Raw genomic sequence first — 27,285 nt, 5'->3', positions numbered from 1 at the left:
CCACCTTTTTTTTTACTTTTTGATATCAAATCATACCATTCCTAAAGACCATACAGTACTCAAGTACCCTGCAGGACTCCAATTATATAAAGAAAATTGTAATAATTAGGTCTTAAACATCATATTTAGATAGAATTTTCTCAGGCATACTTCATTATTCAGTTATACAGCGTTTTTAGAGAGAATAAATTAAGTTTTGCAAAACATGATTTTATATGGACTATAGACTAAAGTAACTGCTTATTTGTGACTTAAATTCTAGAGTACTCTTTTCTAGCTGGGTATAAGTGCCTGTGAGTGGGTGATTTCTTCACATCTGGTAAGAGTTATGACTAACTGCAAGCTGTTCAGTGTGGTACATACCACCAACTCACTTGTCTTGGAGCAATGTGTGAGAAATAGAAAAGCATTATTCAAAATATGAATGCTCCAAAGGAGGCATTATACCAAAGATAGTATTTTAAAAGACAGTGTTTTCCTCAGTAAGGAAATTTGAATTTACTGCTTTACCCCCAATTCTCTTGTCTATGGTTAGTGACTGACATCTGAAAGCTATTTCTTTTTTATTATATCAGGCCATAATATATTTTATAATATATAAAATATGGTGAAGAGAAAGATGTAATTTGAACCCTTTCTATATAAAATTCTTTGTAATTATCACTCTACTTTCATTTCATGAATATCATTTGGTGAGCAAAATATCATAAACAATCAAAAATTGTTAATACTATATCAGAAGTAAATATAAATTCAGAGACTAAAAGTCATGTGAATCATATTTTGATAATTCTATTTTCAAAATTTATACCTTATGTTGAAATTTGTAGATTGAACATGATTAAAAAGAAGTAAGTCTAAGAATTGGACTGTAAAGAAAAAGTGTTAAACTTGACTTTTCCTGACCTATGTTTAGTAGGAACATTTATTCAACAAACATAAATTATACTGGAATGTCTTAGAACTTCTTAAGATCAGAAAAAGTAGCAAAAAAATAGAGTCAGATTTGTATATGCATTTTTTTTTTTAAGTACACACTACAGCAAGTTATCCCCTAAACAACCCTACCAGTTCCAATTTACATAGGACAAATGGGAAATTTAGAGAAATAAGAACATTGGCAAAAATCATACATTACAAATCCCAAGAAGCATAATTTTTTAAACATTTAATTATTTATTTTTGAGAAAGAAAGAGAGCACGGAGGGTCAGAGACAGAGGGAGAGAAATCCTCAAGAAGACTCCCCACTAGGTGTAGAACACCATGTGGGGCCTATCTCAGGACCCTGAGATCACAACCTGAGCCCAAATCAAGAGCTAGAAGCTCAAGTGAGCCACCCGGGGGCGCCAAGAAGTGTCATTTGAATCCAAGCTGCTTGACATCTCCCTTCAAGTTCTTGACCATTTATCTCATTCATTATAAGTCTGAGGCCATCTATGTTACTATGTTCAGTCGGTAGTCAAGGTAATTCTAGGCAAGTACACTGTAAATGCACCACTGTCTGCAAGTACACCACTGTGCCTATTAAGATCCACAGGTTCACGGCTAAACAACTTTTGAATAAGTCCAAATAGAGCTAATGTTAGGAAATTAGAGTCATTTTACCAAAAAGGGAAAAGAAGTTGAATTTTTGCAATCAGCTAAACTTTGGGAGAATTATTTGAAAAATGCTTTGGGAAATATTGATATAACCAAGTGGAAGTAGAGATTATGTAGGCAAACAGAAAAACCCTGTGCTGAGTAATGGGCAACCATTAATTTCACTGATTTGAAGTTAGGATAGGGAGCTACTAGTGTTTTACAAAAACATTAGTCACCAAATATTGAGCCTACTATATAAGCAATTGCTGTAGAAGGAGTTAGCCATACAGAATTGCTCATTCTCATGACATTTCCACCTCTGGATAGCTACCTTAGTTCTGCCACTCCTACTTGTGTGACCTTGAACACTAGCTTTTCTATCCTTCAGTCTTCTCAACTGTGAAATTACAGTAACAGATATGTCTCTTTATGAAGATTAAGTAGGATACTATAAGCAATATACTTTAAACAGTGTCTGGCAAAGAACACATGTTTAATAATAGTATTTGTTATTCAGAGTTCATAAGTAAGGAAATTGAAACACATTGAAATTAGCTTGCCCATGGTCACTATGTGAACAGTTTTAAGATTTGAACACAATTCTGTGATTTCATATTATGCTTCTTATTTCACATAGTGTTTTCACCATGACTTTAAATTATGACAATGAATTATTAAAAAAATAAATAAATCACCACAAACCTAATGCACATCTTCCATATATGTAAATCAAGAAGAACTATAAACTTTTACAATGTATTGTACTCTTAAGGCCCTGCCCTGAATTATTTCATTATGGGAGGGTATGCGCTAAAGCTTCCTTATTTTTCAAAAAGTTATACAGTAAAAAAATAGGACCTAAAATACCTACAGCAAATATAAGGAACTGATAGAATTTGAGGTATTTATAAGGGTCAATATAGAAGAACTGAAGGCAAAGTCTGAGAGCTCTTCTCTACAAGTCAGATAACTCATTTGCTGAACTGTCCAGTAAATGAGACAAGGCAGTAACTCCCATTTAGGAAGTTTCCTCATACCTTAAAAAGGAAGGATTTGGCGGGGGCGGGGGGGCACCTGGGTAGCTCAGTGGTTTAAGCCACTACCTGGGTAGCTCAGTGGTTTAAGCCACTGCCTTCGGCTCAGGTCATGATCTCAAGGTCCTGGGATCGAGACCCATATCGGGCTCTCTGCTCAGCGGGGAGCCTGCTTCCCCCTCTCTCTCTGCCTGCCTCTGCCTACTTGTAATCTCGCTCTCTGTCAAATAAATAAATAAAATCTTTAAAAAAAAAAAAAAAGGAAGGATTGGGGATTGTAGTTAATATAGAGACACACTAAAGTTATATTTTCTTAGGACTAAATGCATGTATTCATCTAAGTCTAGGATCTACATAGTTTACCTCTACTACTAATAGAGAACACCTATTCACAACCTGCTGTAGCCCACACACTTTAATTCATTATCTCATTCAGTGTTTATGTAGTTACTATTTTATAAAAGTTTTTCAAATGGGCTCAGTTGTTAGAACCCTATAGGATGCATGCTTGCTAAGGACACAGATTCCTAGTCTCCTCCCCTGGAGGGAGAAGAGATTATACATCTGGAGGGACTGAAGAATTGCATTTAACAAGAACTCCAGGTGATTCTTCAGATCTTGAAAATTTGGATCTTCTAATTAAAAACATGAGCTAAGGTAGATGAAACAAATTGCTCAAGATACCACTGAGTGATGGAAACACAGTTTAAACTGGACCTTGTACTTGTATCTGGAAAGCCCGACCCCTTGCCCCCTGACTAAATTGCTGTTAAATGTGCATATACAATTTTATAAGATATAAGATATATACAATTTTAGGGAGTGCCTGGGTGGCTCAGTTGGTTAACCATCTGCATTTGGCTCAGGTCATGATTCCAGAGTCCTGGGATTGAGTCTTACATTGGGCTTTCTGCTGAGCAGGGATCCTGCTTCTCCCTTCTCCCCACTTGTGCTCTCTCTCACTATTTCTGTTGCTTTCGCCGTCTCTCTCAAGTAAATAAATAAAATGTTTAATATATATGTATATACATATTATATAGATATAAATATATACTTTTACATAAATACATTTGCATAAATATATACACACACACAACTTTAGGAGTTGACAGATGTCTTTTGGTCATCCTATTAATTTTCTAGAAATGGAATGCTAAAAAGACTAAGACTAATACAGTGCCTTTAAAAAACAGTCTTCATGTCCACCCAGTTTTATGCATGGGGAAGTCCTCTCCTCTAATGCCAACTTGGTCTCGGTGCCAGTGAGGATGTGAATAGAGGGACTCGTGTTTTGGTGACCGTGGATCCTGCATTTGGTTCTGTTTTCTCATGTGCCTGCTGGGTTGGAACAAATCAGAATTTAAAGTAAATGCTGCTTTGTAATGCAGTTAGTTTAGCAGTTAAGGTAGTGACGTGAAGGGACAGGTAGGTTTGTTGTACCAATGCACTGCCTGCTGGAATATGATTTCACACTTCTGTAACTTCTGATGAACTACAGAGTCAGAAGGTATCACAGACATTATCCCATCTAAAGTTCTCATTTTACTGAAGCCACATAATGGACAGTGAGCTATCCATGATGTAGCTCAGAAATTACTGAAATCTGCCTGGAACTCTGATAGTTTTATAGAGGAGAAGAGATTAAAACCAGAAGACAAGCTACAGACAGCCAGACAGTGGAAATCAAATGGGAGTGAGCAGCCTTTCAGCTGCCTCGGTTTTGTTTTGTTTTGTTTTGTTTTGTTCCTTCCTCCAGAGGACTTAGAGCAAGTAGGCTTCCTTACTTCCTTATGGAATGCAGAACAATTCTAAGGTAGACCTCAGAGTCAGGAAGGGCTGTGTTCACCGCTCAGTTCTGTCACTCATTAAGAGCTAATGAGCTATACCTCAAAGAGCTACACCTCAATTCTCTCACCTTGAAAATAGGAAAAATGATACATGGAACTACTAAAGGTTTAGTGAGCATCCAATATGAAGTGTACTTTTAAGCTTTGGGGTGAGTAGTATCTACACTGTATTTGCTGTTGCTGCTGCTGGTTTTCGTGGTGGTGTTATCATTATCCTCCTCGACAATCCTGAGAGTGGGGATGATTACCCACGGATCTGGATAAAGAACCTATGGCTCAGAAAAGGCAAATTCGCAAGTTACAGAGATAGTGACAGAATTCAATCTCGGAATTCCAATCCGTGTTCTTTTCATCAAGATACACCTATTTCACATTAATCTACACACTTTACCTTAATACTTTCTAAACATCTGCATAATTGTAAAATACTGAAATAATAAACAGAAAGAGGCCAGGCCTTTTTTTTTTTTAGGTTTAGGTTCTTTTGAGAAGTTGATTTATATAATTATCAACCCCCCATTTTTTTTTTTTTCAGTAACAACCATGGGCAGAGTAGAATGTTAAATCCTTGATTCAAATGAAGACTTACGCTCCTTAGAATCCTCAAGAAATGTGATATTTTGGGTAACTGAACTTCTAGATAGCTTTGAAACACTCATATTTTTATCCTATAATTATTTTGGATGAAATTTCTTTTAAATGTTATCACTTCTCTTCATTCCTAAGAGGATATTTATTTATCACATATTCTATACTGTTTTTGCTAATTCAAAGTCATCATTTTAAACCTCAATATCCTTACTTTGAAGTGACACAGTAATTCTTCTAAGCCATTGGACGTATGCAGCATTTTTAAAGAAAATGGTCCAAGATGGCTGCATAGTATTCCATTGTAAATATATATACCACATCATCTTGCCATTTGTAAGGACCTAGATGGAACTAGAGGGTATTATGCTGAGTGAAATAAGTCCACCAGAGAAAGACAATTATCATATGATCTCTCTGATATGAGGAATTTGAGAGGCAGGGCGGGATGTTCTTTGGGGGAAGGGAGGGAAAAATGAAACAAGATGGGACCAGGGAGGGAAACAAACCATAAGAGACTCTCAATCTCAGGAAACAAACTGAGACTTTGGGGGGTTGGGGGAGAGATAGGTGGCTGGGTGATGGACACTGGGGAAGGTATGTGCTATGATGAGTGCTGTGAATTGCGATGATTCACAGAGCTGTACTCCCGAAACAAATAATACATTATATGTTAACAAAAAAAAAAAAAAAAGAAAGAAAGAAGAAAGAAAAGAAATGGCCCCAGACACATGTGTTTCCTATTTGGATAGAAATTTCTTTACATTCCCTTCATAGTTGGGCTCTCCCCCAGTTGGGAGATTATCATTAGGAAACTAGAGTTGTAAATATGTAGGAAATCTACAGAGGAGGTAAAGAAAGAGAAGGGTGAAAATTAAGAGACAGAGTAGAAAGACCTGAGGGGCTCTCCATTAGATTCAGTGCCTAATCCTTTGTGATCAGGATGATAGTCAGCACCAGCCTGAGAGAAGTACAGTTTCTGACCCCAAAATATCCACCCCCCCCCAAATTTTTTTCTCCTACGTGGCAGGAATTTTTTAAAAGAGGCAATGCCTTCTCTTCTCATAAATAAAAGAATCAACTAGCAAAATACCAGGGAGAGTCAGTACACACGTGTGAATACATTTCTGTCAGTGTATAAATGGCTCCAGATTTTTTTTTTTCTCATTTTACCAGGGGAAGAGCAAAAGAAAATCCTAGATCCTAAAGATATGAGTGAGAGGAAAATGAGACTTAAACAATGGATATCAGAGATTCTGAAACTAGGTATTCCCCCCAGCAATGTCCCTTCAGGGTCTTGGGAACTAGGAACTGAACACAAAGCAGGATGGCTGCTGAGAGGCTTCACAGATGGGCACCTGCCATTGCAAGTAATTTATTTTGAGGAAAAAAGATAGAGAGAGAGAGAGAGAGAGAATACATGCGCTTTGTGGTTTGCAGATTCCCAAGTACATGTAAAGATTATTATTATGATTAAGCCACTTTTTGAGTAGGAAGTGTTTGATTCCATGGAATTATTAAAAACACTCTTTTCATGTTTACCAAATGTCCCTTAGAATAATGATGAATCACTTAACAGCTTCAGCTAATTCCATTAAGCCCAAGCCTTTTAGGACAGGCTGTGTTTGAGGTGACCTATGGTTTCCTCAAAGTCTTGCTGGCTGTATTGGTAAATAACAGCCACTACAAGCCAGAGCTCACATTGTCCTTTTCTTGCCCACTTTTGCTTGACACATGAATTCATCCTCCATCAAGTGAACAGAGCAAGCCAGGCTGGGAAGCACAGTTGGACTTTCACCAGATATCACTGCTGACTTGCCAGCTAATGTGTTCCTCCAATATGTGCGAAGGCAAAGGCAAAAACACAGTCCTAGTTCTCTGTAAGCATAATACACTCCAGTGTAATCTTGAGACTTCAGAAATAAACTGTGGAATACTCTGCCCCCCTCCCCCATTCTCCCAGTTTACTGCCTAATTTATTAAGCCTCTTAATAAAACAATGTAAATTTAATCAAAGTAGAATAAAAAATTATTAGAATATTAAAAAATTAAAAATTCAGAAAAGAAAACTTAACTGGCTTTGTCAATAAACAATATGTCAACATCTTCCTAGAAAAATACAGAGTTTCCTATAATTTGCATAAAGGTTGTGTTTAGCAAACCTCTCCGCCTTCCTACTACACAAAGTTTTCTGAAGAAGACTTTTGCAGTAATAGGTTCATGAATGAAAGCGTTCTTGACAATGCCATTGCTAAGCACCATATCTGACATATGGCAAGAGCTGAGTAAATATGGGTTGAGTGGAGAGTGAATAAGTACAATTTATCTGCAGTGAAATTTTGAAATTATGAAATGAACATCTAAACTTACTCTATGGGAATTTTTGAGAGGCCTTCCTGAGAAATGGGCATGGGAGTTGTGTAGTTTGTGACTGTAAATCAAGACTATTGCAACGAATTTTTAGATGACCTAGAGTCTCATTTTCCTTAAAAATACCCCAAAATAACAAAAGTGAGACAAAGTAAAATAAAGGGCAACAACTTCTAAGGGAACTGTTGAGGGTGTTGTTGTTGTTGTTTTTACTCCTAAGTAGTCAAGAATAAAAGCAGATGGGCCTGGGAAGAAGAATAGCCATCATTATTTTTTTATTATTATTATTAATTATTCACTATACTTATGGGTCCCAATCTGTACGCCAAACTGCTGAACACATTAGGGGTTTGCAATGTAGATATTATTTTCATTTCACAGAGGTAGTAACTGAAGTTTAGAGATCTTAAAGAAAAAAACTTGTAAGTAGTATATGTAGAATTAAAATGCAAGGCTGAAAATGAAGATTGCAGATTAAATTAATGGAGAAATCTGGTTTTTCAGATAGTATTTCATTTTACAGAAAACAATTCTGGCATCTATTAGACTTATTGAAAAATGCTGATTACCCAATTAGATAGATATTATTATCAGTGAGGGAATTTGGATCAGGGATTGATTAGATTATTACATAGTTCTACATACTACATACATTACTACATAGTTCTCCTGGCTTGCTGAGAGTTTATTTTACTTATTTTTTAAAAGATTTTATGTATTTATTTGTCAGAGAGAGAGACAGAGACAGAGAGAGCACAAGGAGAGGCAGAGAGAGAAGCAGGAGCCTGGGATCATGACTTGAGCGGAAGGAAGATACTCAACCAACTGAGCCACCCAGGCGCCCTGCTTGCTGAGAGTTTAAATAGAGAGTGTGTCTATTTTTCAAGTGATAGTGAACATTTTTAAAGTCTTACACTAATGGTGTTTTCTGAATATCCCAGGCTCTTTCTAGGTATTATAGAGTTGAAATCAAAATAAAAACAAACTTTAATTTCACTTGATTAAAACAAAAAGTCATCCCCAGAGACTGGTTTGCTCAGCTAAATCAATCCATCCATCCTTCCTTCCTTCCTTTCCTCCTTCCTTCCTTTCTTAGATTTTATTTATTTATTTGAGAGAATATGGTGAGGTGGAGAAGATGGGGGGAGGGTCAGAGGGAGAAGCAGACTCCCTTTGCTCAAGGTTTTTAAGCTAATTAACAAAGGCAAGCTTGGTAATTAGAACCCTATAGAGTTCCAGCATATTCTCCATTTTAATGTGAAGTTTTCAGGTTAATGTTATGCTGAAAAGCACCCCTAAAAGCTTTCTGTCTCATGCTTCCTGGATCAGAAAGCATCTAAAATCTTATTTTGCTTCTTCTTTGAAAGATTAAAGTAGCTAATCCTCAGTTTGTTACATCTTTTTGGAATGCCCATTCATGGTTAACAAGCAATTAACCAGAACCACTTTATTGGTGCTTCCTTTCCTATCCCTCCTCCTCTCCACATTTATCCTTCTGCTAAAGTTGTTTTTTGTGCCAAAAAGTAAAAGACTTGAAAATAATGCTCATAATGCATCATAAAGGAAACCAAATGTTTTTGGACAGTATGAAGAACAAAGATTTGTACTATTTTTGATGACTCACTTTGAGCAATCACAGGTGGTCCTTAAATTGGCAGTTGTTAGCTTTTAAAAGCAAAATATGTATGCATACATAATAATAAGTTGTGTGGGGACCATTTCAAGGTTCCATGTTCCAAGAATGAGTCACCTATAGCCATGCATCAGAGAATATTAATTGTATGAAGCTAAGGTAAAGTTCCTACTATCTTTGTCTTCATTCTTAAAGTGTACATGTGTTTAAAGTAATGATTAAAGAGAACATGACTTCTTGAAACAATCTAATTCTCTTTGGAACACTTAGATTTTACGTGGAATGGCACAACATATTTTTTCAAAAGAACCTAGAGAATTTGGACTGTAACAGTACAAAATTATGGAATTTGAAGCTCAATCAGTCCCATATTCTGCCTAATGCAGGAATCCCTATTAGATTATCCCTGGTATGTCCATCCAGATTTTGCTTTAAAATAGTCAACAATCTATACAGAAACAATTGTTGACTGTAGATAGAGAGATGGACAGATAAGAGTACAGATAATAACATAAGTAAATATTCACTTCGCTATGAATGAGTCAAGTTACCATTCTAGAATTCACATATCTTAGGTACCTGTGGTCAACTGTGGCATAACTGCCATCATCATTATTAATTCAATAAAATGGTAATTATGTTATTTAATACATGTTTTTGGACCAACTGCAAAGAATTGTAAATATGCCTAAACATAAACATGCTCTAGAAAAATACTTTTCAACAAAATAGGGAATAAGGACTAAAGAGTGAAGATAACTAGGGATATTTCTTAATTTGATTATGAGCATAGGTACTCATACCACTGCATCCAGAGAGAAACATGAAGGACAAGCTAAGAGAGATAATACAAAGCCCCCGGAAGAGGAACCTACCAACAATAACAAAAGCCTGAAACGCAGAATCAAACATAGGATGTGGGCAAAATTAAGTTTTCCAAGAAAGTTTCAGAACCCTTTCAACAGGCCAACTTATCGAACTGACCAAAAATTCATTTATCTAGGACTGTGTAAAAGCATCTCAAGTAAGAGATTTATTCATGTGAAGCTTCTTAGCCATTTGAATGACAGACTGGGGCAAACAGGGTCCAATATTACTGTCCTCAAACCTCAGAGCACTACTGGGCTGGTAAAACAATCCTTACTCAGCTGGTTTACTGCAATGCAATGAAACAGTCTTAGGAGAGATAGTACATTAAATCAAGTCCCTGAAATGACGAATTCCGCTTCTCCCTGGGACCGTGCGGAGGCTCAGAAATCAGACTCATCTTGGATGCAGAGTAAAGAAGCATTTTTTTTTTTTTTTTTTAACTTCACAGAGTTCTCCACCTCTGCGTCGCATTAGCCTGGAAAGGATGCTCCTACACAACTGCAAGGGCATGCAGAGGGGGACGTGACGCCCTTAGGGAGGGGGGACCAAGATCCCAACTGACCTTTTTGCTGTTTAAAGGACTGAATCGAGCCTGAGTGGTGGACCATTTTCACTCTGCGCGTCCCCGCTGGGTTCGGAAGCTGTCCGAGAGGGAGGCGGAGGAACAGGAGCCAGACTCTCTGAGAGGCTCCCGGGCGCCACACAATCCCTGAGCCTCCGCGAGCGCGCTGCAATCCAACACCTGCTTTAGCCGGCGCTTTGCTCCTAAGGCTGCGCGCCCACCGTTGTTATGGCAACGCCGGAGGGCGGTCCAGCGTCCAGCTCCCCTTAGCGGCTACTCGGGGAATTAACCTCGCATCCCCAGAGCGTCCAGTGCCGCAGTGTGGGTGGGCGTTGCGTTGGGTTTGCCTGGCAAGGGAGGGGAGGACTTTTCTTAGCGACTATAAATAAATCCTAGCAAATCTCTGGAGCCACTGAGTAATTACCTCTTCTTCAAGTTTCGAGTCTGGTTATTATATTGAGACACAGTTTTGATTTCCTAAAAGTTGGTCTGTAAATACTGGCACTTACAGAAGGGCAAAGCTAATCTCGCCTCTGAGAGAAATGCAGCAGCAGATGGAGAGACGTTTCTGTCTTTCCCTCTCAAACTCGAGCATAGAAATATGGATAACTTTCACTTAGCCACTAGAATGGTTTTATTAGATAAGTTATGTTAAATGTCAAGCACATTACACGTGAGTTATCCTCTTGTATTTGAGCTATTGAGGCCTCGAATCATACGATAGTGACATTGGGCCATTTATTTACCTACTAAGTAACAGGTATTGAGAAGACACTATCTACCATGCTAAATGTAATCTTCACAAAAGCCATATAAAGTAGATAGAATATTATTTTAATATAGTAAAAGAAACTGAGGCCTGGGACAACAAAGAATTCTCAAGACCATAAAAACCAACACTTTAGTTGAGAGAGGTGATATCTGACACGCAAAGGGGTGAAGTAACTTGGGGAGGACCAAATCACAGTGGCCCCAAAATAGGGACAGGAGCCAGTTCGGCACCTTCCTCAGTGGCCTCTCTCGTCTTCTTATCTTCTTCTTCCTGCTGCCGGACTCAAACCTCATAGCTCCTCCTGGAAGATGGAGCATTACCGCACAGACACAGAAAGCAACTATGCTTTTCCTGATTTTTGAAGGTTTGTGAGACTAACTCAGTCAGTTGAATTTAATTAAAGGGAGATGGAAAAAAGAAAGATGGAATGATGTCAAGGTTTTCAAAACCCCAAACAGGTTGAGTTACCATCATGCTTTGAGTTCACCTGTAGTGTATAGCACAAGGGCAGGCTGTGAACAGGAAAACATTCCAGTTAAATATGACTGCATAATCACTCTGAAACTAAAAGATTTAAACTATAATTTATTAATATCTCTCATGATATTTCAGAAGTTGGTCAGTCAGCCTGGTGGTTCTGACTAGATTTTTCTTGAGTTTTCTGTGGCTAGGCACTGAGGAGAGAGAAATTTGATTCTACTCTCAGGGAAAGGCATATAGCATAGAATGTGCAGGCTTCTTTAATGAAGGATAATGTTTTTTCCAGAAGGAAGATGTTGAACATTCAGTAAAAGCCCAGGATGCAAACATTGAAGAAATACTTGGTAATGAAAAATTAACTCAGTGTGAGTTTATCTCCAACTGAAGACCCCTTCTTGAATGGAGGATAATGGATTTTCCAAAAGGAAAATGTTGAACATTCAGTAAAAGCTCAGAATGCAAACATTGAAGAAATACTTGGTTATGAAAAGTTAACTCAGTGTGAGTTTATCTCCAACTGAAGATCCAGAAAAAAACCTCAGAGATTATCTCCACAGAGCCTCATTTTACAGCTATTTTACAGAAGGGGGCTTTGAAACCCGAAGCAATAAATGAATATCTGAGGTTGTCTTGGTTATGTTTATTTCATCTTCAGTTAAAATTCTAATATAGCTTGACTTATAGGTCATTCTGACACAGTCCAACTCATTGGATTCTAATAGCACCCAATCTCATGATTCATTAGATCATATAATTAAAGACTAGTTCATGGCAGCAAAGCAAAGCTCAATAAATATCACATACTATTATAATTATAACTCCTGAGGATCTGATCTTCTTTTACAAACACTTTTAAATCACTATTGGAATCAGAAATATTTTTGAAATATGAGCTTTAATTCAATTTATGATCAGGAGGAACAGTTGAAAGAATTAAAGGCTCATGGTTCTACTCTACACTTCCAGGCATAAGGACATCTTCAATTTCTTAGAACCTCTTCTTTGTGCTGATGTCTTATTTTCTCCAACCACAACTCAGCAGGAGGTAAGGATGTATGGGCACTGGAGCTAGGAATGAGTTAAGAATTTGAACCTCATTAGAAATTAATTATTTTTAAAAAGCGATTTTGTATATCTAACACCATGGCACCCTAGCCTATGCAGTGCAACTATGATTAAATTATATTCTCATAAAGTTGATTAGTTTTAATTAGTAATATTTTAGGCTGGACTGACATATTGGCTAGCAGGGAATTCAAAGAATATCTTTGCTTGTTTTAAAATCGTCTTTTAAGGAAGGTTGCTAGAGGAACAGCTTTTGTGAGGGGCCTAGGCAATTTCAAGCACCATCTGCTTTACAGGAAAGGCAATGCAAAGAGAAGGAAAAGCTGTATGTGTATGTGTATGTATTCTGAAAGTGGAGATGGAGGGGTTTGAACAAAGACCTTCCCCAAAAATAAATCTTTCTGTGATCTGATAAGAAATATTTTGAATCTAACATTTCCATTGTAGAAAGTTTAGAAATGAATACTTAATAGCCTCATCAGAGAAGGCTAAACTGATTTTTTTTTTTTTTTACTATTTTTGGTTTCAAATTTCTTTCTTCAAATTTTAAAAATGAGAAAATACTTTATATAATGTTCAGTGAGGGAACATGATTATCATACATAATGATCTTAACTATGTTTTGCAATATATTAAAAAAAAAAAAAAAGACTTGAAAGAAACATACCAAAATGTCCAAAATAACTAATTTTGCAAGTAAGGATTAAGGCTGATTTTTTTAGACCTCCATATTTTTTTGACATGTTCTACACTGAATTTATATTGATTACATACATATATTTTTAAACTCCTTCAGTATCTATCATTCTACCAATCTAATATTTCTTTTTCAGTCTTGGACCCTGGTTTTCTTTGTTCTGTTTCCTTGCGCAGGTCTCTGCAGTGTTAGCTCTCCCACAGCTCACCACCTGTCTCCTGTCCTTCTTAGGTAATTAATCTATCAGGCCCCATGCTAACTTTTGCCTCCCCGAGAGGTAAGAAACTCTGCTTTTACATCAAGCGGTTTTCTATTCCTTTGAACTCAGAAATATGACCATTCAGCTCAGCCAATTGTGAGGCTCCCCATTTTGTGCTCTATCACAGGAACTGAGAGAGTTCTGTCATTACCTCTTTGCATCTTGAATAAATGACTCAATTGAAACTGGGATTGCCGATTCTGCTTCTCTTTGCCTCAATGGAAACTGAAATAAAGATATTCTCTTTGCAGTCATTCTCTTTCTAGAATCCAGTTATTTAAGGTATTAATGGGCAAAATGAAATAGCCAAGTCACACCGGTAATGGGTTTATTTGCAAAGAGTAAGGAAGGGAGAAGGGGAGAGAGAGCTCTCCCAGAGACATTCTTATAGGGAGACTCTGATCTCCTTGAGAACAGATAGAGTGTTTCTGTTTCTTCAGAGACCAGTACAGTTCCAGTCACACAAGCTCAATGAATACTTACTAGTGAATAAATAAAGAAAGTAATTAATTTAAAATGACTTCAAGAAAAATGCTGCTTTAGTGACCTGAGCAGTTGTCTTCCTTATGCAAAACCAAGAGAAATGATATTAAACCACTTATATATTTTATATATATATATATTTATATTTAATCTATTAACTACTTTCTTGGTTCTAATCACTATCCATGGTTTATTAAAGGTATAAACAAGCTCTTGAAAAAAACGAGTGCTGTGATAAATGGAAGGGTGGAATACGATTTAACAATTGCTTCCCCAAAGCCTTGGGCTCCTGGGCACACGCGACAGTGTAACAACAGGTTAGTCCTGCTGACAGCCAGGCTAGACACTCAGAGAAGCATTCAGAACTGATGTTCCTAATGGATCTAAGTGAGTTAAGAGAAAACACTGGAGGAAAATCAGCAGCTTCTACCTAATCTGAATCTAGCCTGAGGTGGTCTTGTTACACAGTATTCTGAAGAGACAGGGACACAAAACAGTTTAAGAAGACAGCATTAAGAGAAGGCAGATGTGTAGAATAAAGGAGGTAATGACAGAATAAACATTTTCTATTTTACTTCTCTAACTTGAAAACTTTACCATTATTTCAAGTTGTCTATAGAATGGAGTCCATGTTTATCATTCTATCATTCAAGGAGCTCCATGATCTGCTCTCAGCACTTTCTAATCTTGTTTCTAAGACTCTCTATACTCAGCTTTGGTCCTACAATGGTTTTCTTCCTCATAAGCCTCTCTGCTTTTGCTGCTGCTGTTTTCTGCACTTGGGATGCTCCTTCTAAAACTCCTAGTCATGTTTTCCCCACCCCTACTCATCCTTTAAGGCCCCAGAGCAATGCCAATTCTAAAACGAAGACTTCCTCTTTCCACATCCACCCACTATGAAGCCAATTAGATGTGAATTTAATCTCCTATAATTCCTATAGAATATGACTAACATCATTTCATGGCATTTTTCATCATGTTTGTATTATGCATTAGATATACACTCCTTTGAAAGTTAGCACAAACATTTATTCTGTTTGTCAAAAAAAGTCTAATAATAAGACATTCAAAGATAAGTCAAGTGTATTAATTACCTTTCAAAATTTACATGCAAGACTGTGGTTTTATATTGTTCTGTGATTTTACTTATTCTAGGTAGATAATTTCATAAAGATTGGTCCTGTTGTTTTGAAAATCTAGGACTGTAATAGTTGTTGGTTTATTTTCTACATCTGTTCATCTTCATAAGCTCTTAAACTGATACTCTGGTCATATTGACTACTCTACCACATTTGGTGAGCTTCCATGCTCTTGAGTCAACTTTTCCATAAATACTCACCTAGAGTTCTAGGTGTGAATGTTGTCTATAGCTAGCATCTATTCTGATAGCTTGATGCTTCTATCAACTGGTATAGGTCTGTGCTGTGTCTGTTGTTGGGGTTATTTGCCAGTTGGAGTGGAAATAAAGTAGCTTCTGCAGTTACCTATTTTCTTTTCAGAGAAAATAAGTGTGTGGTCCCTGGGAAGCTGGACTGACTGGCTGTGAATACACTGTGCTCTCTGTTTGAATATAACCAGTCCAGGGGGAGTAAAGAATGTGTCTACTGCCTTGACATTCTTCCAAAGACATTAAAAATGTAATATTAGGAAATCCTTTAGAGATACCTGGGTGGGTCTGTCGGTTAAGTGTTTGCCTTCGGCTCAGGTCATGATCCCAGGGGCCTGGGATGGAGTCTCACATTGGCTCCTTGCTCAGAAGGGAGCCTGCTTTCCACTCTCTCTCTCTGTCTGCTACTCACCCTGCTTGTACCCTCTCTCTCGCTCACTGACAAATAAATAAATAAAATCTTTTAAAAAAAGGAAATCCTTTAAAAAGATAGTGTGCATGAAAATTTATTTCCTGATATATTGTTTATTAGTAACAAATTTCAAAAGAATATTTCAGTATGAGATCCATTTTTGCAAAAAAAATATATGCATAGATAGAGCTATAGTAATAAAATTAAAACATATCAAAGTCTACATAAAGAAAATACGAGTGAAGTAATAATTTTTTCTTTCATTTTGCTTACTGATATTTTAACCTTATTTTCCATTTATTCCTAGAGTGACAGTATGTTCTGGGTTGCTTTTTGTTTCAGTGTAATCATTAATAGCTCAAACTTTAAAATGTATCCTGTTTTGGACAGTAAGTCAAACAGTCACTTTAACCAACAAATACATATTACTTACATTAGAAGAATAAGTGTAAAGAAATAAAAAATGATAAAAATGTATTTAGAAATAATCTAGGTAGAAAATGTTGTTATGCCATTTTAATCCAATAGTAGATTTAAAATTGAAAAGGAAAATCAGCACTTGGCCATGGAGGTCCTCTTTTTAACCTGGCAGAGAAATGTGGAAGAGATGGCACTACTTTGGGAGTCTATAGCTTATAGACTGGTGTATAAAGTTGTATGCTCTCCAGCAGCGTGCAAATCACCTTGCCTTCTTGGTTCAAGGTATCCTATCTGTAAGAAGGCTGATGGATTAGATGCTTCCTAACTTCTCTTCTGTCCCTCATATTCTAGGATTCTTGTCAAAGAAAATTTCTGCTCTGACTTCAGAAATACAATCCTTTTGGCTGGTTTGACCAGGATTAGTCCTCTTTCCTCTCTGAAGGAAAATAGTGGAAATGGTACAGAAAATCTACAAATATAAACTCTGTGGCAATATGAGCTTGAGTGGGGTCAGAAATTAAACACTAATATGATGAACAGACTGTTTGCCAAAATAAAAGCTATAGGATGGAGAGATTATTGAAGTAATTATTTAGTGTGACACCACTGAATTTACTTAAAAAACAAATACTGGCAACTTAAAAGCAAATCAATAATCAATGTGCCATTTATAGCCTTTATATTCATTAAATTAAATCTAAGTAATTTATGTTAGCATCACTGAGTAGATGATCACATAATGTTACCTTGAAGAATATACAGTAAATCATACTTTATATCAAATAAAGTTCTTCTTCCTCCCTTCCTATAATTTCTATAATTCCTATAATTAATAAGAAAAAGCTACATATATTTTCAGTACATTTAAGAGATATATACTGGAATCTATTTGCCAAATTCAGCCAGGATATATATTTTTAGTCTTTGCAAGCTTTATACTAGAAGAAGAGTGCATCTTCGTAATTTCTTTAAGAATAGACAGCAAATGGTTATATAACCTCTAAATGTTTGAAGCTCTAAGTATTCCATGTTTGTGGTGTTTTATTGTAAAACTGTCGTTAAACATTAAAAAAAAAAAACTAGAGCATCATATTTTATACAATAAAAACATTAATTTTCTTACAGTCCCTTGCAGGAAAGTTTGGACCTTAACTCTAGTGATTATATTTTCCAATCTTCAAATTAGGTTTTGTCACCTAGGAATCAGTAAAATATTGACTAAGGAAAACCAAAAAGAGACTGATCATACTCTTTAATATGCAATGCTGGAAGCTAGAATAGCTTCTTCAGGATGATGATATAAATGACTTCATCCCAGAATCACATACCTCTACACAAGATATAATTATTCTCAAGTCTTGGAAGAAATTTGAAGATTTGCAATAATTTGAGGAATATATAACTTACATAGTCTGATTAAACACTTATGGGTTCTACTTAAAAAAAAAAATAACTTAGAAAAAAGACCTCAAGATAAAAGATGAGTAAAATATAATAGTATCAGATCTTGATTTACCTAATTAAATTCAAATGGACAATAACACACTCTCCAGAGATACTTAATATAAGAACTATAAAAAGCTATCAAAAAGAAAACACAAAAAAATCCTAATTATTAATTCAATAAATCCAGGTAGTTGGGAGTGGGAGAAGTAAGAATGTTACGGAAGCCTAAGGAGGGGAGAACTAGAAAAGAAAAGTGGAAGATGAAAATAGCATTAAGATCTTCTTTTATTGGGGAAGGATCAACAAAAGGCAAAGGAGAAGCATGCATGTTAATAGAAAAAAATAATTTGGTTTAACTCATTTAACTATGGGAACAAGGGGGAAAAAGTTATATTAAATGAATAGGAAAAGAATGATGAGTTGTCCAATGAGAAAACGAATGAAATATATTACACCTTGATCAAACCAGGAAAAATAAAAGGAAAATGTGGACTCAACAATCAACATAAATTATAGGTTCAAAGAAAAATGGAATGAAAAAGATCAAGTTATTGGCCAATATCCCAAATATGAGCACTCTTTTTTCCCCACAAAAGACAGTGACTTAAACTGGATTAAAATCAAGATATGTACTCCATGAGAAATAAATATTTAATGTTAAGTAATAAAGGGTGGTCATAGTGATTCTAGGTAAATGAAAAAAGAAAGCAAGCAAGTCTAGCCATATTGATGTCAGTCATGATGGAATTTCACATTAGAAGGACTAAAATGTTAAAAAGGTACATTGCCTAAAGATAAAGGTATAATTTATAAATAAGATGTAAGTCATATATTTTATGCACCAAATTTTACAGCCTTTAATTTAAAAAAACAATCAAATCAACAAAACTACAACTGTAATGGAAGAAAATATATACTTCCCAAAAAATTTAAACAGTATAATAGACCAAATAACAAATAAAGATCTAGATGGACTTACTGCAATCAATGAACTTCATTTAACAGAATTTTATAAGATCATCATACATTATCTTTGTACTTTGCAGACATTCACAAAAATCAATCATGTGCTTTGTTACGTTCCTTTTGTGTCAACTTCACTAAACTCCAGCCATGTTCTCCAGAATTGGTTTCCCAATATAGTTCCAGGTTAAAGCTGATCAAAAAGACATTTGTACAAAGATAGTAAACCTACAGGAAAGCAGTAGCCAGTGCACTCTGAAGGTCACTGTGCTTTCAAGCAATGAGAGAATGACACAGGGATAGACAGAGTCTAGCTAGCCCCTTTTTTTCCCAGTACCAGATTCAGCTTTTTTTTTTTTCCCCCCCTCTATGGAAATGCCATGCAGAGGCCATAGTCTTTCCACAGGGGGCTCCACCAATGCTCCATGATGGTCCCATTCCAGACTCCCTGACAAACTCTTGATTTCTTTGCCACACCCCCAAGTGCTTCAGGAAAGCTGGTTAGTGGCTTTTCTCTGATTCCCCAACATTCCTTTTTGGACTATTCTCCCAAAATTCCCATTCCTATAACAAATCCCAATTCCATAATACTTACAGTGTATCTCATTCTGTTTTGCTCATTGAACCCTGATTGATAAAAGGAACAAAAGAAGGAAGAGTAAAGCAAAACGGGGAAAAAAAATGCAGAGTATTTACAGACTACATTTTAAGATTATAATCTAAAAAAAATCATAAATAAAATGAAAAAAATTTTTCTCTGTTAGTCAGGGAACGATAAGTTAAAATAACAAGGTATATTTTTAGGCTCTTCACATTAGCAAAAATGGAAAGGAGCCATGATATCTATTTTTATAGAGGATGTTGGGAAAAGCATTCTTTCATACATTGCTTTGGAATCGTGAAGGATTACAGCTTATTTTAACCAATAATCCATCTCTTAGCAGTCTATTCCATTCAAACAAAGCACCCATAAATAATGACCCGTAAATAATGATCCACATGCTTGTTGCATCATTGGTCTTGGTAGCAAAATACTAGAACAAAACTCATACCCAGCAATATAGTAAATTATGGTTTATCCTACTAAGGCATCTATATGATTAGTTGACAGGAAGAAAATATACAGAAATCTATGTACTGGGCTGTTAACATGGGTAGGTAGGTTAATACAACTGGATGGAAGAAGAGAGGGAGAGAAGGAAGCCTAATAAGGGAAAAAGAAAAACAACTAGACATTCAAAAGCATGTGAATATCCACATGTGTGCATTTATACATGAATATCCACATGAATGCATAAAGTTATGGATATGTATGTGTAAAACAAAATTAAACATTAAGGACATTCTCATAATCTGGCCCAATCTAATTTAATGCACCAGATTTCTCTGGACTTCACAGGAAACTCTGGGTCCGAATATATTCCTTGATCTGCTTCACAAAAACAGCCCAAAATACTTCTCTTTGTTTCCTCTTTGGGGAACACTCTCCATCTGCTGTTATCTGCTGTTCATCAAGTTCTCCCAGGCCGAGTTGATGTGCCACCTCTTCCTTGAATATACCAACCCACATGAAGTCTCTTCTGAACTTGTTCATCCTTGCTAAATAATTTAGCACTTAATTATATAGGATCATGAATTATTCTGATTCTTTTGTGCCTGTTAGTCATGTCCCTAATGATTAATCCTATTCTCAGGTTTCTATTTCTCTTAACAGATGCATCACCAAATTGTACCTTTAGTGTAATGACTTTTATGTTTAGCATAATGCTTGGTATTTGGTTTCCAAACAGGGAGATGGTTAGAAAAGTATCCAGCCTTGACCTCAGAAGATCTCAGATACAATCTGTGCTCTGTTACTTCCTAAAGAATGTGTCTGAGTGTATTTTGTTTCTCTTAGCTTTAGTTCTGGTATCCATGGTCTCTGACATTTAACATAAAACTTGAAAACATCCTGGATTGTGGAAAGAGTTCCGAGTTTAGGGTCAGCTAATCTGGCTTTGAGCCTGGACACTATAATGGTTTTTATCTCAGATAGCACTTAGCAATGATTGACTTACGTCCCTGCATTCATGTGATTTTGGTCTGTCTATAGCTATGACACTTGTAAGCAGTAATAATGCCACCCCAACTGGCATACTTATGTGTATGAAAGGAGTCATTATTAATGATTACATTGGATGGGGTAACAGTTATAAATAAGGACTGTCTCTGGCAAACCAGAACCTACAGTAACCCCATCTAGAATAAATGCTTGAACCATAGGTCCCTCATTTTTTAGTAGCAGGAGATAGATTTATTCTTTATTCACCCTTTCTGTTCTCACCCTGCCCCTAGTGGAGATGATAGGTCCATAGTAAAACAGAATAGAGAGACAGAATATTGGTGTAACTCATCAGTCACTTGATGAAGGACAGTCCATATTAACAGGGCTAAGTTTTGCTTATCTTGTCCTCTATCAAAATTCTGAAGCTAATGAAGCAGAGATTTGGGGTTTACTAACAAGGGACAAATCTGTCTTCGGGGTCCTTTATTAGCCTTACCTAGTATTTTTTTTTTTTTTTTTTAGGGATTTGAAGGCACTGCCAACATTATGAATTGAGAGATTTATATAAATATTTGGATTTGTAACTTGGAAAAATTGAGGACATCTATTAAAACTGAACCTTGGCTATCACTTGTCAAAGGTCAAGTGGGACTGAAAATTCAGTGTCTCCTCTCTAACTCTCTATCTCATCACATTTTTCCTGAAGTTGAAGTTTAGTTCCATTTACCATTCCCTTTGGGATATTGTGGACTGCCTGCTTAACTCATCCACTTTTTCCTACTGAGACCCTTAATGCTTTTTAGACATTCTGAGCTTCAGGTGAACCTTGTTCCAGCAACTTGCAACCAACTCTTTCAGAGTGGTTTTGGGAGCAAAAAAAAAAAAAAAAAAAAAGAGCTAGAAAAACTCAGGTTTTGGGAGGGAAAAGAATAAGGACTAAAAAAGAAAAAAGAGTGGACTCTAGCCATTTTTATGGACTGACTATAATGAAATTAGAAATAATATAAAATACAGTTTTTTTACAGACTGATAACTAGATGGACTGCTTATCGTCTGAACACCACAGGCGGGAATGATCATCACAGCTGTTTGTTTTTTTTTCCCCTTTTTTTTTTTTTTTTTAATAACATACTTATAAACCTGCCTAGAATTTATAAAAGGGATACAAAGATTACATATAAAATAAAAAAGTAATACTTATTTAACTTATAAAATTATTGGGATTTAAACCAGTAATAAGGGGATATGACTTATAAATAGCTTTACAGTGTTAAATAGCTTGACGGTGATGACAATCAATTATGATGGGTCTGTATTTATGAAGCATGATTTTTGGTTTGGTAGGTTTTTAGAATACCCAAACAAAGTGTTTATTTTTTGCTTCTTATTATATTCATTGAACACCTTTTGTTAAAAATGGAGGAAAAAAAATCATTAGATTGTTACCAATAGGACTTGATTCAGTTTATCACTTATCTAACTTCTTTCTTGTGTTCCCTGATTCCTGAATCCTAGAATCCTAAAGCAAGGAAGAGCCAAAATCTTTGCAGTGGGATTGCAGCAAGGCCATTGATAGTAACCCTGGCCTCATATTGTTGCTGGGAAGAGTCAACTCACGTAGAGTCTAACACAGTCCTTGACACATGGAAAAACTTGATAAATATCAGTTCCTGCTAATATTCTAATGGTCATTTAATTTTATCCCAAAGCCTGTTTTTAGTCATGTGTTTCTTCATTGACTCATCATTTATCCTTGCTAGTTTCCACTCCACCCTCTTCTGGATCTGCAAAAACTTCTGGTAATTTCCTACCCATATTATTTAGTACAAGAAAGCTGTTTAGAGGCAAAATAGTGAGTGATGTTAAGTACTACAGAAAGAATAGCAAACTTTATACCAGAAAAAGGCTGGCTTACTGATTGCTGAGAGGAATCTTAAGGTAACAGATTGATTTTTAGTTATAATCTCAGAAATCTGACTTTGACAGAAGGAAGCAGAACCTTTTTCAAAGGTGGAGTCATGGCAACCAAGTTCTCAGGATATATTAATAATAGCAATACAGCACTGGGAAAATTGAATAACCACATACAGGTTAGGGAAATTAGACCCCTTCCTTCCACCATGTACAAGAATTATCCACTTTAATTAACTTAAAGTAGATTAAAGATGTAAATGGAAGACTCACAAGCATAAAACTACTAGAAGAAAACATAGGGAAAATGTTCCTTGACTTTGGTCTTGACGACAATTTTTTGGATATGACAAAAAAAGTCACAAAGAGTGCCAGCAACAATAGTAAAAATAAACAAGGAAGACTAAATTAAACTAAAAAGCTTCTCAAGAGCCAAGAAACAATCAGCAAAAGAAAGGAAACTTACAGAATGGAAGAAAATGTTTCCAAACAATCTGTAAGGGGTTAATATTCAAAATATATAAGGAACTCCCACAAACTCAATAGCAAAAAACCTTATGATTAAAAACCAGATAAAGGACTTGAATAGACTTTTTCTTTTCCTTTTATTTTTTTTTAAGATTTTATTTATTTATTTGACAGAGATCACAAGTAGGCAGAGATGCAGGCAGAAAGAAAGGGGAAAGCAGGCTCCCCGCGGAGCAGAGAGCCCGATACGGGGCTCGATCCCTGGACTCTGAGATCATGACCTGAGCAGAAGGCAGAGGCTTTAACCCACTGAGCCACCCAGGCACCCCTGAATAGACATTTTCTAAAGATGACATACAAATGGCTGAGTGCACGCTCAACATCACTAATTATTAGGGACATGCAAGTTGAAACCACAATGAAATATCACCTCATACCTGTTAGAAAGGCTATTATCAAAAAGACAAGAACTAATAAATGTTGGTTGTAGAGGAAGAGGAACCCTTGTGATCTGCTGGTGGGAATGTAAATGAGCATAGCCACTATGAAATAATATGGAGGTTCCTGGGGACCTAATGTGTAGCATGGTGCTTATACTTAACAACACTATATTATATTTTTGAAAGTTAAGAGAATAGATCTTAAAAATTATCACAACACACAAAAAGAAGTAATTATATAAAGGGTGGGAGGTGTTAACTAATCTGATTGTGGTAATCATTTCCCAGTGTACACATGTCTTAAATCATTATACCTTAATACATAAATTGCATAATTACATAAATTATATGTCAATATCTCAATAAGCCTGGAATAAATGATACCAATACAATACTAATAAAATTATTCTTAAGCCATGAAAATAATACTGCTTTGGGTACTGACAGTTACGGCATACATTCAGCGTATACATTTCCCAAAATACACACACTGGAAATTGGATTCTAATGCAAAGATTTCTATCAAGCCTAGAATCAAGGCAAAGTAAGTGAGTTATACAGTTTGAAAGGTTAGTAGCACTGAGTGTGAGAGCTCAATGTACCCATCGACATATGGTGCAGGGGGATATCTTGAGCCAGAATAAATTCTTCCATTAAGAGTTCTCTAATAAGCATTGCCAATGCTTGCCTCTCTTTATTCATGTTTGAACCATATACTTTCTGAGTGATCTATCCTCTAACCATGACAATTTAGTTAACTGTATTGCTAATACAGTTAACTAATTTTTAGATTAAAATTATTAATAATTAGATTTTAGATTAAAATCTAAATTAGATTATTTTTTAGATTAAAATTATTAAAACTAATTATTAGTTAAACTAATAGCCTTGTTCTTTCTCTTTATGGCTGGATCTCAAGAAGTTGATTGCGAAGTGTGGTTTGCATTTATCTTCGTTCATCTATTATGCGTCAGTTTATTGCTAACTTTTAACTTTTTAAGGTTTTGGGGCAGTTTGCTATTTTATGTTGATAGATGTTCCTACAGGTCTTCCTCAAATTATGATGATGTTATATCCCAATAAATACATTCTTTTTTAAAAAAAAATTTTATTTTTTATAAACATATAAAATATTTTTATCCCCAGGGGTACAGGTCTGTGAATCGCCAGGTTTACACACTTCACAGCACTCACCAAAGCACATACCCTCCCCAATGTCCATAACCCCACCCCCCTTCTACCAACCCTCCTCCCCCCAGCAACCCTCAGTTTCTTTTGTAAGATTAAGAGTCACTTATGGTTTGTCTCCCTCCCAATCCCATCTTGCTTTATTTATTCTTCTCCTACCTCCTTAAGCCCCCACATTGCATCACTACTTCCTCATATCAGGGAGATTGTATGACAGTTGTCTTTCTCTGCTTGACTTATTTCGCTAAGCATGATACGCTCTAGTTCCATCCACGTTGTCGCAAATGGCAAGATTTCATTTCTTTTGATGGCTGCATAGTATTCCATTGTGTATATATACCACATCTTCTTTATCCATTCATCTGTTGATGGACATCTAGGTTCTTTCCATAGTTTGGCTATTGTGGACATTGCTGCTATAAACATTCTGGTGCACGTGCCCCTTCGCATCACTACGCTACCTAAAGGAATCTACACATTTCCTATGTGTAGGAATTCCTATCAAAGTACCTCCATCTTTTTCAAAGAAATGGAACAAATAATCCTAAAATTTATATGGAACCAGAAAAGACCTCGAATAGCCAAAGGAATATTGAAAAAGAAAGCCAAAGTTGGTGGCATCACAATTCCGGACTTCAAGCTCTATTACAAAGCTGTCATCATCAAGACAGTATGGTACTGGCACAAAAACAGACACATAGATCAATGGAACAGAATAGAAAGCCCAGAAATAGACCCTCACCTCTATGGTCAACTAATCTTTGACAAAGCAGGAAAGAATGTCCAATGGAAAAAAAGACAGCCTCTTCAATAAATGGTGTTGGGAAAATTGGACAGCCACATGCAGAAAAATGAAATTGGACCATTTCCTTACACCACACACGAAAATAGACTCCAAATGGATGAAGAACCTCAATGTGAGAAAGGAATCCATCAAAATCCTTGAAGAGAACACAGGCAGCAACCTCTATTTCGACCTCAGCCACAGCAACATCTTCCTAGGAACATCGCCAAAGGCAAGGGAAGCAAGGGCAAAAATAAACTATTGGGACTTTATCAAGATCAAAAGCTTTTGCACAGCAAAGGAAACAGTTAACAAAATCAAAAGACAACTGACAGAATGGGAGAAGATATTTGCAAACGACATATCAGATACAGGACTGGTGTCCAAAATCTATAAAGAACTTAGCAAACTCAACACCCAAAGAACAAATAATCCAATCAAGAAATGGGCAGAGGACATAAACAGACATTTCTGTAAGGAAGACATCCAGATGGCCAACAGACACATGAAAAAGTGCTCCATATCACTCGGCATCAGGGAAATACAAATCAAAACCACAATGAGATATCACCTCACACCAGTCAGAATGGCTAAAATTAACAAGTCAGGAAATGACAGATGCTGGTGAGGATGTGGAGAAAGGGGAACCCTCCAATAAACACATTCTAATTTGAAAATATCATCAGTCAACAATGCATGTAGTACACCTAACCTACAAAACTTCATAGCTTAGTCTAGCTTCTTGTAAATGTGCTCAGAACACTTACAGTTGGGCAAAGTCATTTAACACAAAGCCTATTTTATAATAAAGCTTTAGTGATCTCACGTAATTTATACTCTGAATACTCTACTGAAAGTGAAAAACAGAATGATGATATAGGTGCAGGATGAGTCTAAGTATATCAGTTCTTTGCCCTCATGACTGTGTGTCTGGAAGCTGTGGCTGCTGCTGCCCAGAATCATAGGCATATGTTATGCATATCACTAGCTGAGAAACGATCAAAATTCAAAGTACAGTTTCTCCTGAATGTTTATCACTTTTGCACAATCATGAAGCAGAACAGCTGTAAGTTAAACCATCATAAGTTAGATATTGCCTATATATATAAATTATATACAATATAGACTCTATATAATCCACATTAAATATCTTACATCAGAAGTTATAAGTAAGCATATATCAAATGGTTTGGCAGTGGCCTTGAGCTGATTAATTTATTAATACTTGCCAAGCTACTAATTTATAATGTGAACATTTTTTTCAAATATTTATTTATTTATTTTTAGGAGAGAAAGAGAGAGAGGTGGGGGAGGTATAGATGGAGAGAATCTTCAAGCAGGCCTCCTGCTGAGTGCAGAGCAGGACAGGACTTGGGGCTTGATCTCAAGACCCATGAGATCATGACCTGAGCTGAAACCAAGAAACTGACACTTCACTGACTGAGCCGCCCAGACACATGACTCTTAAATTCATTTCTTAAGAACAAGTGGTACAAAGGTTTTTGTATGTTATATCTTGCATAAGACATTTACAAGTAAATGTAATTTCACTAGAAGCTTGGGATAAAACTAAGTAAATT

At 36.1% G+C, this 27,285-nt stretch overlaps 1 protein-coding gene across 2 annotated transcripts in view; it reads right to left on the bottom strand.

Annotated features, from left to right (window-relative positions):
• Positions 1-27,285, bottom strand: part of ANO3 (anoctamin 3) — a 418,943-nt gene that overhangs the window by 261,847 nt on the left and 129,811 nt on the right. The window contains exon 1 of one of the 2 annotated variants that reach the window (XM_059138529.1): positions 10,487-10,900. The exons of the other annotated variant lie outside the window; for it this stretch is intronic. Within the exon in view, the coding sequence (XP_058994512.1) occupies positions 10,487-10,532 (46 nt within the window). The 5' untranslated portion in view covers positions 10,533-10,900. Of the gene's footprint in view, positions 1-10,486; positions 10,901-27,285 lie in introns of those variants that run through there. 2 annotated transcript variants of the gene reach the window in all.

This window comes from Mustela lutreola, chromosome 1 (genome assembly GCF_030435805.1).
Source record: "Mustela lutreola isolate mMusLut2 chromosome 1, mMusLut2.pri, whole genome shotgun sequence".
Taxonomy (NCBI): Eukaryota; Metazoa; Chordata; class Mammalia; order Carnivora; family Mustelidae; genus Mustela; species Mustela lutreola.
This window is presented reverse-complemented; position numbering and strand designations above follow the sequence as displayed.